The sequence below is a fragment of the Pseudorasbora parva genome, chromosome 8 (assembly GCF_024679245.1).
Source record: "Pseudorasbora parva isolate DD20220531a chromosome 8, ASM2467924v1, whole genome shotgun sequence".
NCBI classification, from domain to species: Eukaryota; Metazoa; Chordata; class Actinopteri; order Cypriniformes; family Gobionidae; genus Pseudorasbora; species Pseudorasbora parva.
In genome coordinates this window covers 38880743-38898446 of record NC_090179.1, presented here as the reverse complement: position 1 = coordinate 38898446, position 17704 = coordinate 38880743, and the positions used below count along the sequence as shown (strand labels likewise).

Here is a 17704-nt window from a genome sequence, read left to right as displayed (position 1 = left end):
TATTTTAACAATGTCTTTACTACCTTTCTGGGCCTTGAAAGTTGTAATAACATTGCAATCTGCAATCTACTGGGGGTCAGATCTGATCAAAAATATCTTAATTTGTGTTCCGAAGATGAATAATGGTCTTACGGGTTTGGAACAACATAATTAATGAAATAATTAATTTTTTTTTGGGTGAACTAACCATTTAACAGCAAAATTCCTGGTGAAAAACTACATCAACCATGATGCCGTAAAGAAAACTAGACCAATCAGAGAATGGTAGCAAACAAATCAAACTAAAAGACTTTGCAATACCCACTCACTACACTCTTAAAATACTTAAAAGTTTGTATGCATATTTTGCCTTAAAGGAACACGCCGACTTTTGGGGATTTTAGCTTATTTACCAAATCCCCCAGAGTAAGATAAGTTTATACGTACCATTCTCATCTCAGTGTATCCCATAACTCTGTCGGATGCACCCACCGCTTGCGCAGCTTAGCACAAAGACTGGAGGTAAACGTGAAAGTGACAAAATAACACCAACATTTTCCTATTAACATGTTATGATGTGTATAGTTACATCATTTACTAAGACCGACGGAAAAAGAAAAGTTGTGATTTTCTAGACCAATATGGCTAGGGACTATACTCTCATTCCTGCGTAATAATCAGGGAACTTTCCTGCTGTACCAGGCATGGGCGCAGGAGGCACAATGATATTACGCAGCACCTGAAAATAGTCCCCAGCACACTCTCTATGCAAGCAGGTTGTCACGTTGGTAATGTTGAAGGAAGTTAGCCTATTTTCAGGCACTCCGAATATCATTACGCCACTGCACCCATGGGACAGCAGCAAAGATCCTATAAACATCACAATATGTAAATAGGAAAATGCTGGCATTTTTTGTCACTTATTGAGCATTAGGCTAGATGGAGCTGTTTACCTTCAGTCTTTGTGCTAAGCTAGGCTAGCGGTGGGAGCGTTAGACAGAGTATGGACTTATCTAACTCTGGGGGATATGGTGAATAAGCTAAAGTCCCAAACAGTTCCTTTAATTATTTTTTTAAACGTTATTTATTATATATATATATATATATATATATATATATATATATATATATATATATATATATATATATATATATATATATATATATATATATATATATAAATGCCGCCATGAGTAGCACCAATAGGTTAATGCTTTTTTGCGTTTGAAAATAATATACGCCTTAAAACCTAACCGATAATGTTAACAAAAGCAAAGGTCTGAGCTCTTTTATCGTTATTTGAGTTTCACGGGACTAATGTAGTAATGTAGTAATGTAGTGTAAGTTTACTACACCATAGTAGTGTTTTGAGGTCCTAACATGTATTGTGCAAGGAAACATGTGCCTTGATTGATTAATACAATTATTTATTAATCAATAACCTGCCCCTGTACTCATAATTTTTGTGAAGAGGAATAAAGATAGTTGGTATTTTACTGCCACTAGGGTTGCCATGTAAAGTTACATTTTGGGAGGTAGAGTCATGTTTTTCCAAGGATAATTTATAAATGGCAATATTAATTATATATATATACATTAGTGTATATATATATATATATATATATATATATATATATATATATATATATATATATATATATATATATAGTCATGTTTTTCCAAGGATAATTTATAAATGGCAATTTTAATTATATATATATATATATATATACACACTAATGTGCCGGAAACCAAAAGCCAATTCCACAACATATCTGACATTTTAAAAAATAAATAATTTCATCCCCTAAAGCTGTGTTTTTAAACTAATTCACTAATAAATGATTCAGTTGTCCTTTTTCCCTTGTTGGCCGTAAGAGCTGCTGACTCCATCATGGTTGTCTGTCACTGTTAAATGAGCGTCCACTCTTTCCCTTGGGCCACTCTGGCAGTGTACAAACAAAGCACAAGGCAAGCCATCCCTAGCATATAAAAGCATGTTTAATGAGAGAAAGAGCCCAGATGTTGCAGAAAATTGGCGCACTGACTAACGGCACACCCAATACAGGCATCTGCCCCATTCCACAAAACCCATCTGATGGGATCCCCTCCAATCAGTGCAGATCCGATGGCCACTCTGATAATGACAGCTGACGCTGAGGGTGACTGGTGGCCCCAAAGCAGAAACAAAACAACAGTGGTGTAATACATATATGCATGCATGAGCTTGCAAATTGGCAGTGTGCATACATTCTCCATCTCCTGCAGTCCACTGTGGTGGCCCGTCACCTCCTGAACAGAATTTAACTCGCAGGAGGCATATGCACAGGCAAGGACAAGGACAAGCTGTTCCAAAACAGCCCACAGCATGTTGCATTTTTCAGGAGACGAAGCCATGTGTTATTCATGAGTGCTGGTTAAGAAAAGAGAGGGTAAAATAGTGTCACCGTTTACCTAGAGCCGGGCCAGCCCGCACACAAAGCTCGTAAGTGCCCTCGGCCATACCACATGCCTAGTTATGGGTAAGAATGATACACGCTTGGCTCTGACAGTGTTTGTCCCTCTTGGCGGTGTGTTCAGGAAGCCATTCGTTCCCCCTCTCATCCTCTACACTTTACACAATTACGAAGCACGAAGAAGGGAAAGCAATGTGATTTTTAATCATCTGTGAGGTCTGTGACATGAGCAGAGAGACTCATTAGCTACAGCTGGGTCACGTGAACAGCACAAAACATTATGGTCATTCTCTTAATTCTGCTTGGCTTCCTTCCACTGAGCAGACCATGCAAGGCAAAATCATCATCATCCCTTACATATGCTGTACAAGCCAAATTAGCCAATTATGGTTGCTGCCTACATTATGTACGGAAACAAATCGGCATGAATTAGCAGGAACTGCTTCTTTATACATTGGCTGTGTCTCAAAATCTAGCGAGATGCTTTCCAGGACAACAATCAGTGGCCACAATGGCCTAAAATGTAGGAAAAAAAATGTTTAAAAATGGGTGAGTGCTTGTGACTCCGCAGAAAATGTCTGAGAATAAAAAAAGGTCTAAAGCTCTAAAAATTTAAATAAATATAAATATTATATGAAAAACTTAAAACTCTTAGAAATGTTGCTTTGGTAACTAACCTAAAATATAATATAGGTTTAGTTTAAGTACTAAAATTACTAAAACTAAATCAGTAATTAAAATTTTTTTTTTTTTTAAACTAGTAAAAATGACAAAAGCACATTAAAAACAACAAACGCCATCTCACAAAGTTACATTATATTTAATCAGTGAAGCTGACGTCACAGAACTCAACACCTGTGATTGGCCAATTGTGTTGTAGAAATCAAACATGTCTGTGATTGGCTACATTACTCACCGAAGTGAAAACATTTTGGAAATTGAATAATTTGGCGAGCACACAGATACACACTGGACCTTTTGCTCCTTTTCACTAATAATATGCTATTATTACAAATTCTTACAGAGGATTACAGATCCTAGACCAGCAGTGTTGGGCAGCTTTTGCCTCCAAAAGCAGTAGCAGAAGCGACTGATGACAATGGTCTGAGTGAGAAAGTTACACAAGCTATTATCAAGTCTGTCTCCCTCTGTCTGGAGGAGGGCACATGAATGTCCATGGGGTCCGTGGACAAGCCTCCCCCGACCGCCGCTCTTGCGACGGGCCTGGTTTTGTGTGTTTCACACTGTAAACTGCTTCTCAGTCTTTATGCCACCCAGTGGGGCGTAACCATTGTCAGGGTAAGCCAACTCCATATTAAACCCAACAGATTAAAGACGGCATGAAATTAAATTTTACAATTCGTATTTTTATATGTAATATTGTAGTGTTTACTATAAATGATTTATCTGTGCACTTCATTAATTTAAAAAAAATTTATTTACCCTTATAATCTTTAATTAAATACATTAACCTCCCCTCCCACCTCGAAACGACTTCTCTCCCGGTCATGTGCTATTGCGCAAGGGCATGGCTATCACGCTCTGTCTCGTTTCTTAACCGCCTCTCAGACACCGGTTGCTGAGGGCTTTCAAATATGCCTCCATTTTGTTAGCAACGCCCAACTTCCAATGATCCAATCGGTTCCCGAAGGACAAAATCAAGCCTACATTTTTTCTAATTTCAGAGTCCGTTTCACTCAGATATACGTCACAATAAGGAGAAAAAGACGATCTCAACTTTCGTTTCATGCCGACTTTAAGAATGGGATGTCATGAAAGTTCATATGCATGTAAAGGCAGGCATCCAAAACTTTTGGTAATATAGGCCTAGTGTATACAGTGTTTCCCACACATAGATTAATTTGTGGTGCTGCGCCACAGAATCAACACTGGCCAACTCATATTGCATTTCGTCATGAATTTTTTTAACACTCTTTAAAACACGCACGCAGCGTATTCATTCACTGCAATGTTAACGATGTGTTCGAATCTTTGGGAAACACTGTTATATGTTTCACTATGTTTTGAGCAAGCCTAATCATTTGAACATGACACATTTTCATGAGTTTACACAGAACACGTTTTTTTCTATTCCACTGCACTACTTTCTTTCCAGTGTAAACAAAATGCACGACAAGGACTCAAATCTTGCATCTTTTGCAGCGTCTTGCGCATGACACAGCATTCTAAAAATACTCAAGTTAAAATCAGTCCAACTTTTAAAAAACGCAGCTCAAGCGAGGCTGGTTTACAAGTTCACACTTACAAATAAGTCCGATAGAATAATGTTATGCATATCTGGCGTGCTGTACTTGGCCCGAACCCAGAGTACTCCCCCCTATCTCTGTCAAGGAAAGTAACCAGGTGAGTGTGAGGAAGGCGGGGTTGTGAAAGAGATGCTGAAAACCTGTCGAGGAGCATAGGTGAGTTGACTAAGCATTTATATAATCCTCCACTTGTGCTGATTGGGCAGACATGTTGATTACCGATTGCTGACAGCTGGTAGGAATGACATGATAATTGGAGAGATCATTTAAACATGCTCCTCCCGAACTTTGTTAATGAAACATAATTTCTAGGCGTGGGCAGGGATGGGCTGAGCCCACCCAAACATCTGCATAGCCCGCCCAATCAGAATTTAGGGACAGACAGTGTTAATCTTTAACTGTGCAGGAGGCTTGTCCACGGACCCCTGTCAGAGGTCGGCTTTCTGTTAAAAGGTTTGAAGAAGGGCTGTAGGATGCCCCAAACATTCACAAAAATAGCACCAGAAATGTATTTCACCAGCAGTATTTTACCATTATTAAATGAAAGTAACCGTGCAGTGTGTTATAGGCAATGTGCACGCGTCAGCCTGTAACAGAAAAGCAGAGGCTCCTATAGGCAACTAGAACCTGGCCTGGTCTCAAGACCTTGCGTTTCTTCCCAATTCCACTGCCCGTTCTGTGACCGAGCCAATAGCATGTTAGGTTTAATAGACATTACACTACATTGAGCCACTGCAGCGAATATAACCAAAGCATATCCATCACTGCACCCCAAAACAGTGAATTTATCTGTCTGTGATTACAGGTACATCGACTTTGACTTATGTGAGTGAAAGGACTTTTCTGAGTTCGAGCTCATTTCAAAAGACCATAAGTCTTTCTTCTCCGCCCCCTTTAGAGATCATGGAATGATTGTAAATGACAAGCCTGTTGGGATGTACATTATTAATAGCCCACCACTGACTCATGCGCTCTTTCTCCTTCCTTACACACGGCTGCTCATTTGCATCCCCCACTATGGAGAGAAGACCCACAACACATTCGCCCATTTGTGACTCAAGCGTTGATCTTAAAAAGGATAATCATTCTAACCTGAAGAATACGTGTCCGTTTTGACAAGCGGCTATCTGTCGACGTGTGTGTGTGTGTGTGTGTGTGTGTGTGTGTGTGTGGAAGTGGGAGGAGACTTGTGAAATGCTTCAGGCTAACTGAAGCACTCCTACACTTTCAGCCTGACAATTACATGCAATATTATGTTAGACACTAACATATAATTATATGGCGGTGCATGAGCGTGGATGTAGTTGCGAAGGGTTATAGCAGGCCGACACATGGCCGGAAGTGTGTGTGTGTGTGTGTGTGGACTAGACAGAATGTTGTTATTGTTCATTTCAGAGCCACATAAATAAATCCATCCTAGAGGTGGGCTAATCCCACGCCACGTTACTACCCGTCTTGAGACTCGGCTAACCCACTCAGAGAGAGGGTGACTGGGTTAATCCACACAATGTTTGTTTACTTCCTTTCGGAAAGATAACATCCCATTTAACTTCGCTCTGCGGCTTCTACATGCTACAATCAATATCTGGACAGAACTGGTCGTCACAAAGCCAGAGATTGTCTTCTGAAAATCACATGAAGATTTTATGCATATTACATGAAATAGACAAAGAGCATGGAAGATGTGCAAGATAAATACTAATGTTATGTTCAATAACATTGTGCATTCAAGAAAGCCCATAACAGCCCTTCAGAGGGTTTAGATAAGAGCGCATGGGGAAAGATGTATTAGGGAAAAGCTGCCACAGAGCATCATTACTTTATAATCCCACACTGGGAGAAAGAGGGACAGCTGGGCTAGAGCCTTTTAAGCAAGTTTTATTTTTCATTTGTCCTACTTTATCTTAATCCAGGCTCACAGAACGCGGCAGTTTGCTACCCCAGACAGACTGCCACGTTCAATGCTTTGAAATAGATACAGCTTTTCCCTTGCATAAAAGCTTCAACACAAAGCTGCTATTTTGAAAGAATATGTGAATGGATTCGTATTCAAGCCGAAAGCTAAATATCTACCTCTGCCAAAAAAATAACAGGCACCACTAGTCGCACTTGCCATTTGTTATTCTGCCTTTATGACAAGTGTCGGATTAAGCATTGGTCCTTTGGCATACATATGTTACATGGATAATACTATATCTGCCAATATACCACAGTGAAGCACTGGATGGATTAATATATTAGTGTAAGACCCAGATTTAACCTTCTCTCACTGGTGCACCCAGAACAACACTTGCTGTTCACAAAATGCAGATCTTTTGTTTGTCAAAGCACCTTGAAACTCTAGAACAAAAGCGTTGCATTTAGAGTGGTTTATACTTGCTATGGCTGTTTAAACCTTGAAGAATAAAGCTTTTTACATATTCTGGAGAAAATGCTAGTGCTGCTTGAAACTCACTACTGTAAATGGCTTTTGTTTGAGAACATGTACTGTGAAAGTATGTACTGAAGAACCAACTTCTCAGCTCTATGCATGCGTGGTCATGTGACCTTGTCTATCATGTACAAATATGATTTCTCTCAGTGCTTGAAGTGGAAAAGAAAAAGTGCCGGTACTTCACCTGAATATGTTGGAAAAAATACAAATTCACAAAATTAAATTTAATAAATACTTTTTTAAAATAACCACTTAACTATTACACAATTAAATAAATAACCAGAGAACTGGCTAACTAAAATCTGCTTAAAAATGCTACCTTATGAAATACAGTGATCGGTCAATCATGGAAGTCTACTCTGATTGGTTGATAACTTCTGGCAACCTTAAATCCAGTAGAAAGAGTCCATTTCCGCCTTATTATGCAACGAGGAATGAACCTGTTTTTTTGAATGTGCAAGACTTTTAACTCATTAGCTGCTATAGATAAATAATTAGAAGAATAACAAAATGCAGTAAATGGTAAAACTAATTGTGCTACAAACAAGTTTGTTTATGATTATGATAATTAAATGAAAATAATATGACAACAAATTAAAGTTTGCAATATTAAGCAGCATAGCGATTGATTAAAGTGCCCCAATTATGCTATTTTAAAGTTTCTCCTACAACAGGTTTACTATATACAGCATGTTCACAACTCTACTAGAACAGTTAATCATATCACACATGCCTAATACTGAAAAAACATGATTAATTCACCAAAAAACAAGCACAAAGTGAACATTTGATAAACCGCCAACTCTCTGTGTTTATGAGTATCATATGATGAAATATCTAACAGATGGGCATGACTGCATCAGACTTGTCATGGCAAACATTCCTCACTTATCACAAACAGGCTGATCCCAAGTATACGATCATTTTTTCCCCACCTCAAATCTGCTTGCTACTATAATCTGAGCTGCAGGCCATGCATGCGGTCTCAAATATGTATAGAGGATCACTCATCTCGCCCCTGCCTTCACCTGTTGTACCCCTCAAGATCCTCCGTCTTCATAAACCACCCACTCTGCCCATGTGCCGCGGTCGCGCTGGCAACTGTCCAGCTCTAATTAGCACATTAATCACTGCTGAGGAGAAGATACGGCCGGCGGTGAGCTGGGTCTCCCGGTGTATGACCCGAGTCTCATCTTCCACAAGGGCGAACACTTAATTCATGAACATTGTGCAGCACGAGCTAATATCCAGCCTGATTTAAGGCTCAAAGGAGTGCTGAGTGCAGATCTATACAGACTCTAGAGAGCTATGATTTCTGGCTTTAATCGTATATAATAGATCATCTTGTAAGTCTTGCTTAGACGACATATTTTTCTATGCGGTAATTATGACTTGGATTTAAAGGCCACGTAGCATCATTCAGCAAATCTTATGCCCGAAAAAAATGAATAGTGAATAGTGGGATATAACGAGATTTAGATCTTAAAATACTGTGCTAGTATTCCCCATCGTACTATTTATAGGTGGCCAAAAATAAGAACAGCTATTTGGAAGTGTATGCAGACTTCAGGATAGGATCTACCACAGAGTGCATGATTGCAAATCGCTTTCACCCAGCATGCATTGCTACTCAGCGTCCTCCGGGACAGTAAGCAAAAGTCTGAAATGGCTCTAAGGGCTTGACTCTCCCTCAGCAGTTAAAGATGTCTATTTTAAGATCTCATTACGCTTTAGAACGGTGGAACACTTTAATCATTTCTTTCGGTAAGGCAGATGCATCAAAATGGGATTGACATGACATTGACCAGCCTCACCTCCATCTCCAAGCAGCACACAAAATTGCCAGAAATCAGACTCCTGAAAAGAACAGGGGGCTACGAGAAATGTAATTGTGTACTGTAAAAGACATGTTGTATAAGAGGAAAGTAGATCATGTGGAAAACAGGCACCAGGAAATTTATATTTTGTTTTGTTAATGAGCAAACTTTGTTGCATTCCCATTCTAATCAATGGACTTGCTAATCCAGTTTCTTCTGGCGGGAAGCTGGGTTTGTTGTCTTTCCGGTGCCAGGGAGCTGGATTAGACCTGAGCCAAGAGCCCAAAGCATCTTCACACAGCAGGAGGACACACTGTCATAACAGGCAAAAACTCAGCTGCAGCCGGCCACAAAGAACTCAACAAACAGAACCTCAGGACATGTCTGAGAGAAATAGATTACTTCTATTTCAGCACACAGCTATGCTCCATCTAGAATCGCAAAACGAGGTGGAATTCTTCAGAAAATACTTACTGGCTACTTCCAGCGAGGCATTTCGGCTAACAGCCTCTCCGAGGTAATTGCGGGCAACGCAAGTGTAAACACCCTCGTCAGGTTTGCTGCGGCGTCCATGAACAATGCGCAGGAAAAAAAGGGAGCCGCTTGGCAGCAGCATGCGGTGCGAACGAGGGTCGTCCTTATCAGTTTCAACGTGCTCTCCATCTTTATACCACTCCACCGTGGGCGTGGGCCGACCCTCCGCCTTGCAGTTCAGGGTGGCCGGCTCACCCTTTGACACGATCAGATCCGAGGGATCCTCCACTATCCTGGGGGGAGCATCCTCCAAACGTGGACGAGACCCTGCCAACCAACAGTGACAGTTAAATGCACATAAAGTATATATCATTTATATTTATATATATATATATATATATATATATATATATATATATATATATATATATATATATATATATCAAACAGTTTATCTCATAAACTATATAATATTAATTATAGATTAATCCTTATTAAAGCTACAAAAGTTCTTGAGTCATTTTCTCTATTATATTATTTTATCCAATATTATATTTATATAATATTGGATAACAAAAAACACATACATTTTCCTAGAGGTAATTATTTAACCAAATCAGGCAGTTAAACCTAACTTCTAGGTAATAAATATTGTACTTAAGAAAAATACACACACATTTAAAAAAAATAAATACAATTAATATATAAAAGTACTGGACAAAGAAAAAAACGAATTTCTATTTATAGTCTTTAATATACAATTAGATATCAGAATTATATATATATATATATATATATATATATATATATATATATATATATTATTTTTCTTTTTTAATCTTTATTCCAGCTTCTATGGCTATGTTCATGGTGAGAGCCAGGTTTAGTTATTAAAAAATAAAACTAAGTAATTAAAAAACACACACACTTGGATTTACTTGATTAAAAACCTTTTTCAAACGTATCAACAGTATAATAAACATGTTTCTCAAAGGTGTAGAAGTGTTACAGTCCAGAAATATGTTTAATGGACATATTATGTTTAGTATGTTATGTTTATTATAGATAAATAAAAATGTATAGTGTGAGTTTTAGGTCCGACACCATGTGTAAATTACTTAATCCCAGCGATTTTTAAAATTAAATTTGTTTATTCAAGATTCAGAATCAAGATTTATTTAATATAATTTGTTGTTTAAGCAATGATCCCATTCAGATTGACATTGACACTTTTAGTGTATGCATTTAACGTTGGGAGAATTATCTACAGATATACAGGAGGAATGTTTAGCACCTTTATAATAAAAATTAATTAACAAAACCAGGCAGTTAAGCATAACTTCTAATTTAAAAACAATATTTTTTAAACAAAAATTTAAACAAAACATTTACAAATAAATTAATAATATAAACTAAAATATAAAATGTTGGCTCAGGGTTAGTAATGAAAAGGTTGCTGTACAATCCCCCAACAGTTTTAACAGTTTTATCCCTTAAAGGGATAGTTCACCCCAAAATGAAAACTATATATTTGATATACATTATATTTACTCAAGCCATCCTAGGTGTATATGACTTTCTTCTTTCAGACAAATATAATCTGAGTTACATTAAAAAATGTCCTGGCTAATCCAATCATTATAATAGAAGTGAATGACAGCCCAAAAAAGTGCATCCATCCAATATAGAAGTAATCCACACGGCTCTGGGGGGTTAATAATGTCCTTCTGAGTTGAACTGATGGGTTTGTGCAAGAAAAAAATCCATATTTAATCCATATTTTAACTTTATAAAGTCAAATATCGAACTTCCAGCCTTCCTTATTCAACTTACAAAGAAAGTGTAATTCCTTGCACAGTTCAAAACGCTTATGCTACATATGACGTCATGCATCGTGCCACTTTTTTCTTAAAGGGTTAGTTTAACCAAAAATGTAAATTCTGTCATTGATTCCTCACCCCCATGTCATTTGTCACCCGTAAGACCTCCGTTCATCTTCGGAACACAAATGAAGATATTTTTTATAAATCCGATGGCTCAGAAAGGCCTTCATTGACACCAATGTCATTTCCTCTCTAATGACCCATAAAGGCACTAAAGACGGCGTTACAAAGCCCATCTCACTACAGCGGCTCTACAATCATTTTATGAAGCGATGAGAATATTTTTGTGAGCAAAAAAACTAAATAACGACTTATATAGTGATGGGGTCATTTCAAAACAAAGTTTAGAACGTTTATGAATCAGCGTATCGACTCAGGATTCGGATCACGTGTCAAATCGCCAAACTGCTGAAATCACAGGACTTTAGCGACCCGAATCATGAATCGATACACTGATTCATAACCGTTTGAAACTTTGTTTTGAAATAGCCCCATCACTATATAAGTCGTTATTTCGGTTTTTTTTTGCACACAAAAACTATTCTAGCCCCGTCATAACATGATGGTAGAGCCACTGTAGTGAATTGGGTTTTGTAACGGCGTCTTTAGTGCCTTTTATGGGTCTTGAGAGAGGAAATGACATTGGTGTCAATGAAGGCCTTTCTGAGCCATCGGATTTCAACAAAAATATCTTCATTTGTGTTCTGAAGATGAACGGAGGTCTTACGGGTGTCGAATGACATTAGGGTAAGCAATTAATGAGAGAATTTTCATTTTTGGGTGAACTAACCCTTTAAGCCTAATATGTATGGTAGTCTGCCAGAACCCAGAAATTGTACTTTATAATCATCATTTACACCTAGGATGGTTGAGGGTGAGTAAATCATGGAGTAATTTAAATTGTTGGGTGAACTATCCCTTTAACCCCATGCAGGTTGAGTAAATTGATTTAATCACCATGTCTGCTAAACGACTGTGTACTAATTAATGCACTTAACCTTCATTACTTGAGTTTAATGCCATATCCAGCATTCTTTACTTAAACACAAGCATAATGAAATAGCTAAAGGCATGACTGTTAAATAAATATACTACATCTGGTGCAGTTTTCATGTTTTAGTTATTTAAATATTGTCTACCAGGTGGTTTGACCCTGACTTAATTGGCTTGAATTCGTTGAATACAAACTAAGCAGGGCTGAAACTGCTTAACACTTGTGTGAAACCCCTTTTTTATGGGGGAAAAAAACAACTTTTGTAACGGAGTGCCTGGGGTGTACCATTCAACCCCACAACTACAGACTTCACTAGCATCAGTGAAAGGATGGAACGAGAGGAGAGAGGCTTCTAATGGCCAGTGGGAAAGGGAGCTGGGGATGAACCTCTCAAAGGCTGATGACTCAGCACCTATTAAGCTTTCAGCCCAGAGAGCCAGATGAAATCAGTGCAAAGTTAACAGAAGCTGACATTAAGGCTGAGTCTAGCATGGCGGCGGCTGTTGAATGAGGCTCCAAACCTCACTGGCCATTAGTGCTGAAATCTGCCCAAGCCGGGTCTACAGAACTAACAGAGAGGGTCTATTCTTTATGTGCGAGGGCTTTTAAGAGGTGGAATAACTTGCAGTGCAAGTGCAAAGCACAGCAGTGGCCATGTGCTGGGTTTTTCATGGTTGTTAAAAGGGTGGAAATGTTCAACAGTTGGCGAGTGTGTGCAGCAATAAAATAATAGCACCTATGGATAGAGAATAAATACTTAATTTGTCTAAAAGCACTCCAGTGGAAGAAAACAGCACTTAGATAGCATAAGGCATTTAATCTTGGTAAAGTTAAATCCAACAAAGTTACTAATGACTTTCATAAAAAATCGGTCATGAACACCTAAATAGTTCATCAGCCTCCCGCTGCACATTACACAGAGCATAAGTATGTTTCCATCCGTTTACAACACTCAAGATTATAACTCCCCACTACTCTGAGGCATCATCATCTTTAAAGTTATGGCAAGCTAATTGGTCCTTGTGAGAGAATGAAAGGGAAAAAATAAAAGCCTTTCGCTTTTCAATCCCACCACACATGAAAAGCCATGCCGATTTGAAAGGATAATTACTGTCGGTGATTTCACTATGTACACAGACGCTGATTCCTTTGCAAAGTGTAAATGAGGGGTATATGACCACATTAACAGGTTCATGTCTTACAGGCAAGAAGGTTACATTTGTGCAGATGTGAACCAAATCAGTCCCACAGCATAACGAAGTGAAAAAGCATAAAAGAAGACTGTGCCGTGCAGTCACACATAGAGTTGTAAAATATTTACACACGCAAATCACATGAGAAATATTCAGTACAATCAGAGAGATTGTAATTCTCGCAGCATCTCTTAATGATTTCCTGACTGGTGGGGGGAAAAATAGGGATTTTTACTGGGTTTTCGGATACATTTTATTAGCTGCAAATTCACAACATGTGTTTACACCTAAAAACTTGGAAACTGGGAGAGTTGGACAATAGACTCTTTGTTATACTGCAGCCATTTGCTAAAATCATTTAAGTTAATTTTTTTCTCATTAATGTAAACACAGTACAGTTTTGTGGATTTATTAAAAAAGAAAAACTGAAATATCACATGGGCTGCGTCTGAAATCGCCACAATTCTATCTCTGAGTTCTTCAGGTAGTTCCTTTGACTTCATGATTTTAATTTGCTCTGACATGCACTGTGAGCTGTAAGGTTTTATATAGACAGGTGTGTGGCTTTCCTAATCAAGTCCAATCAGTTTAATCAAACACAGCTGGACTCAAATGAAGGTGTAGAACCATCTCAAGGATGATCAGAAGAAATGGACAGCACCTGAGTTAAATATATGAGTGTCACAGCAAAGGGTCTGAATACTTAAGACCATGGGATATTTCCGTTTTTCTTTTTTAATAAATCTGCAAAAATGTTAACAATTCTGTGTTTATCTGTCAATATGCACTGTAAAAAAACTTTTTCTAACCCAACCCTAGAAAAAAAGTTACGTGGTTGCCTTTAAATTTTGAGTTCATTGAAATTAAAATTTTGAGTTAATACTTCAAATGGCTGCAATATAAAAGAGTGAAAGATTTGAGGGGTCTGAAAACTTTCTGTACCCACAGCAGACGGACGGACGGACGGACGGACGGACAGACAGACAGACAGACAGACAGACAGACAGACAGACAGACAGACAGACAGACAGATAGATAGATAGATAGATAGATAGATAGATAGATAGATAGATAGATAGATAGATAGATAGATAGATAGATAGATAGATAGATAGATGGATGGATGGATGGATGGATGGATGGATGGATGGATGGATGGATGGATGGATGGATGGATGGATGGACGGACGGGCGGACGGGCGGACAGAGAGATAGATAGATAGATAGATAGATAGATAGATAGATAGATAGATAGATAGATAGATAGATAGATAGATAGATAGATAGATAGATAGATAGATAGATAGATAGATAGATAGATAGATAGATAGATCTATCACATGGTTATCGAGTGTCTTCCTTTGGAATGCTGTTGAAATAAGCTATATTTAGCCTATGGCTAAGAGCTATGGTGTTATGTAAATCATTACAGTAATTAATATTTACAAATATTAGGCATGCATGCTTCACCCTCTTTTTCCTTAGGCCGTAAATGTACCATCACTAATGTTAATACGTTATGAAAAACGGTGCCCAGACGAATTTACAAAACATTAAAATAACATGAGCATCAACCTGGCTCCCTGGGATCAGTAATGATCCAGTGCTTTTCTCAACAGACGTTAATGGCTGCATATACCGGTGTACTCTGATCAAAGATCAAAACAAAACATTCATTCTTGAAAGAGATCTGACGGTATGAATCCTACACCCATTATTACGCCAGGCACAGTGCTTTTTACAGCGTCGCAAAAGCTGTTCTTTATCGACTAACTGTGACAGCTTACATCTCTGCTGGGTGATCTCAGGCCATTTGTCATAGTTTCAGAAACGCCATTATCTCTGTCAACCCCCTTCAACCTCTCGTAGCTGGCATTTGCCCCACCGTGACTGCATCTGCTAAGTTACACAAACTGAACAGCTTTTGTTATGTCAGTTCTAAGCTTCAGACCTTTTACATTAATGACAGCTATGGGAGATTTTGCTGTTTTCTGCAAATAAATACGAACACAAACACACCCACATGCCCGCTATTTAAGGAGCAGGCACATTTACTTAGGAAAATTAAACGTGGAACACTTATTTGCTAAGTGAAAAGCAATAAGCCGAATGAATCATTGGTCTGTAGAGAAATTAAGCAAGGCTGATGTTATGTTGTTAAATGGTGTCAAGAATAATCATTGGATTAAAAGAGCTGCAGTTAATCCAAGTATATACTAGATGAGGTAAATGGACAATGCATTGGATTGTACTTTGTCATATTTGGTCAGATTTAGACTAAGGACACCTTCAAATACAATTTGTGAATTCATCCTTCTAACAGATCCGCCTGTGGTACAGACGTCTCTTAGCAACCAGACTATGTCTGCTATTATCTGGTATTATCTATCATCTTTCCATAGTATGTTTTAACTCAGAACTTTATATAATAAATACACATAATGCTTTTCATATTCACATCTGACAGTCAAATTGATAAACACGCTGCTAATTAATACAAGCGTTACTCTATTTTAAGCATCCATTTCAGCTCGGGCACCCCCACAATGGGGAGACAGATGCATAACTCATAAAGTCTATTTCTAAAGCTTGCCGCGGTCTTCTTTAATGCAGAAGGCCATTAAGCTGGCCTCAGCAGGGGGACACATCATGCCGCCCTGCAGACTGATGATACAGCAGTGGCATCTCTCTTTGCACCTGCCAAACATTAGGTCAGTCTCTTACAGGTCATTTCACCGCAATCAAACGCGATTAACTCCAGGCTATAGGAGATCATGGAAACAGCTCTTGTATAAATATTAACTCATATAGTAGTGTAACAGTTGGTGTCATGTCTACTTAAAGGGATAGTTCACCCAAAAATGAAAATTCTGTCTTTATTTACTTATCTGTAAGTTGTTCCAAACTAGGGCCATCACTAGCGATTATTTTGGTAGTTTTCTGGTAATAAAAAATATACCTATGCAAACAATAGCCTTTAAAATTACTTATAATACATATGCTATATAACAAAGAGGAAATCATAAAATATTCTAAATAAGTATCAAAATCAAGCATTATAATTTTATATAATACACATAATATAAACAATCCACTTATAGGGCTCTATTTTAACATTCTGAGCGCATGGTCTGAAGCGCATGGGCATATCCGAATCCACTTTTGCTAGTTTAACGACGGAAAAACTAGTCGGCTAAACAGACGCATGGTCCAAAAAGGTTATACCTAATCTCTTAATGAGTGTGTTTTGGCCGTAAAGCGCAATAAACCAATCAGAGGCTCATCTCCCATTTCCTTTAAAAACCAGTTGCACTTGCACCATGGCGGATTCGCTATTTACAAAGTGTATTTGCGACCAGAGAGACTGAACAGTTCTCCAGAGAAGAATCCTTTTATTTTTAATATTTAAAAATGTTTGTGATGCTGTGTGTGGACATCAAAACATGCAAGGGTTTAGACTTTTATTTTGAAATCGCAATGAACATTTTGCATATTTAGCAACATGTAAGGATAACTGATAAACATGTAATCATAAATCTAATGAAATGGTTAACATTGCATTCCCAGATGAACGTTATAAGCAACCCAAACTCACAGCATATGCAGAGATGGAGTTTAAGACAAGCAGCACGGATGTAAAATGATAACAGTTGTGGATCAGCATTTACTGTGGACGCAACCGCTCTGAGACAGACGTAACCTACGCGCATGTAAATAATAAAAGCACTCAATAGCTTTATCTATGCTGTAGTATGTTTTTAAAAATTGTTTTAATACATTGTGCATCTTTAGAAAAGGGTCTAATAATGCAGTTCATGGAATGCACCACTCCCAGTATTTTGCAGTATTGATACAGGTAAATTGCAATTGAGGATTTTTCAAGTACTTGTAATCATGATAGCCCTATTCAGAAACCTGTAGAATTGGTTTCTTCTGCTGAACACAAAATAAGGTATTTTTAAGGATATGGATAACTACACAATTGACAGATCCCATTGATATTAATAGTATGGTAAAAAAAAAAAAAATACTATGGAAGTCAATGGGTCCCATCATCTGTTCGGTTACCTATTCTTCAAAATATCTTCTTTTGTGTTCAGCAGAAGAAAAATTCATTTAGGTTTGGAACAAATTGATGACAGAATCAGAGCATGTTTTTGGGGTGAACTATCCCTTTAAGACACATCCTCTGTGAAACAATCAAACA

General features: G+C 38.0%; 1 protein-coding gene across 1 annotated transcript in view; it reads right to left on the bottom strand.

The window, feature by feature from the left end:
* The window catches only part of zgc:77784 (uncharacterized protein LOC402947 homolog), a 75066-nt gene that overhangs the window by 56221 nt on the left and 1141 nt on the right, over positions 1 to 17704 (bottom strand). Inside the window, exon 2 of the mRNA XM_067451176.1 lies at positions 9428 to 9754. Within this exon, the coding sequence (XP_067307277.1) occupies positions 9428 to 9754 (327 nt within the window). The remainder of the gene's footprint in view (positions 1 to 9427; positions 9755 to 17704) is intronic.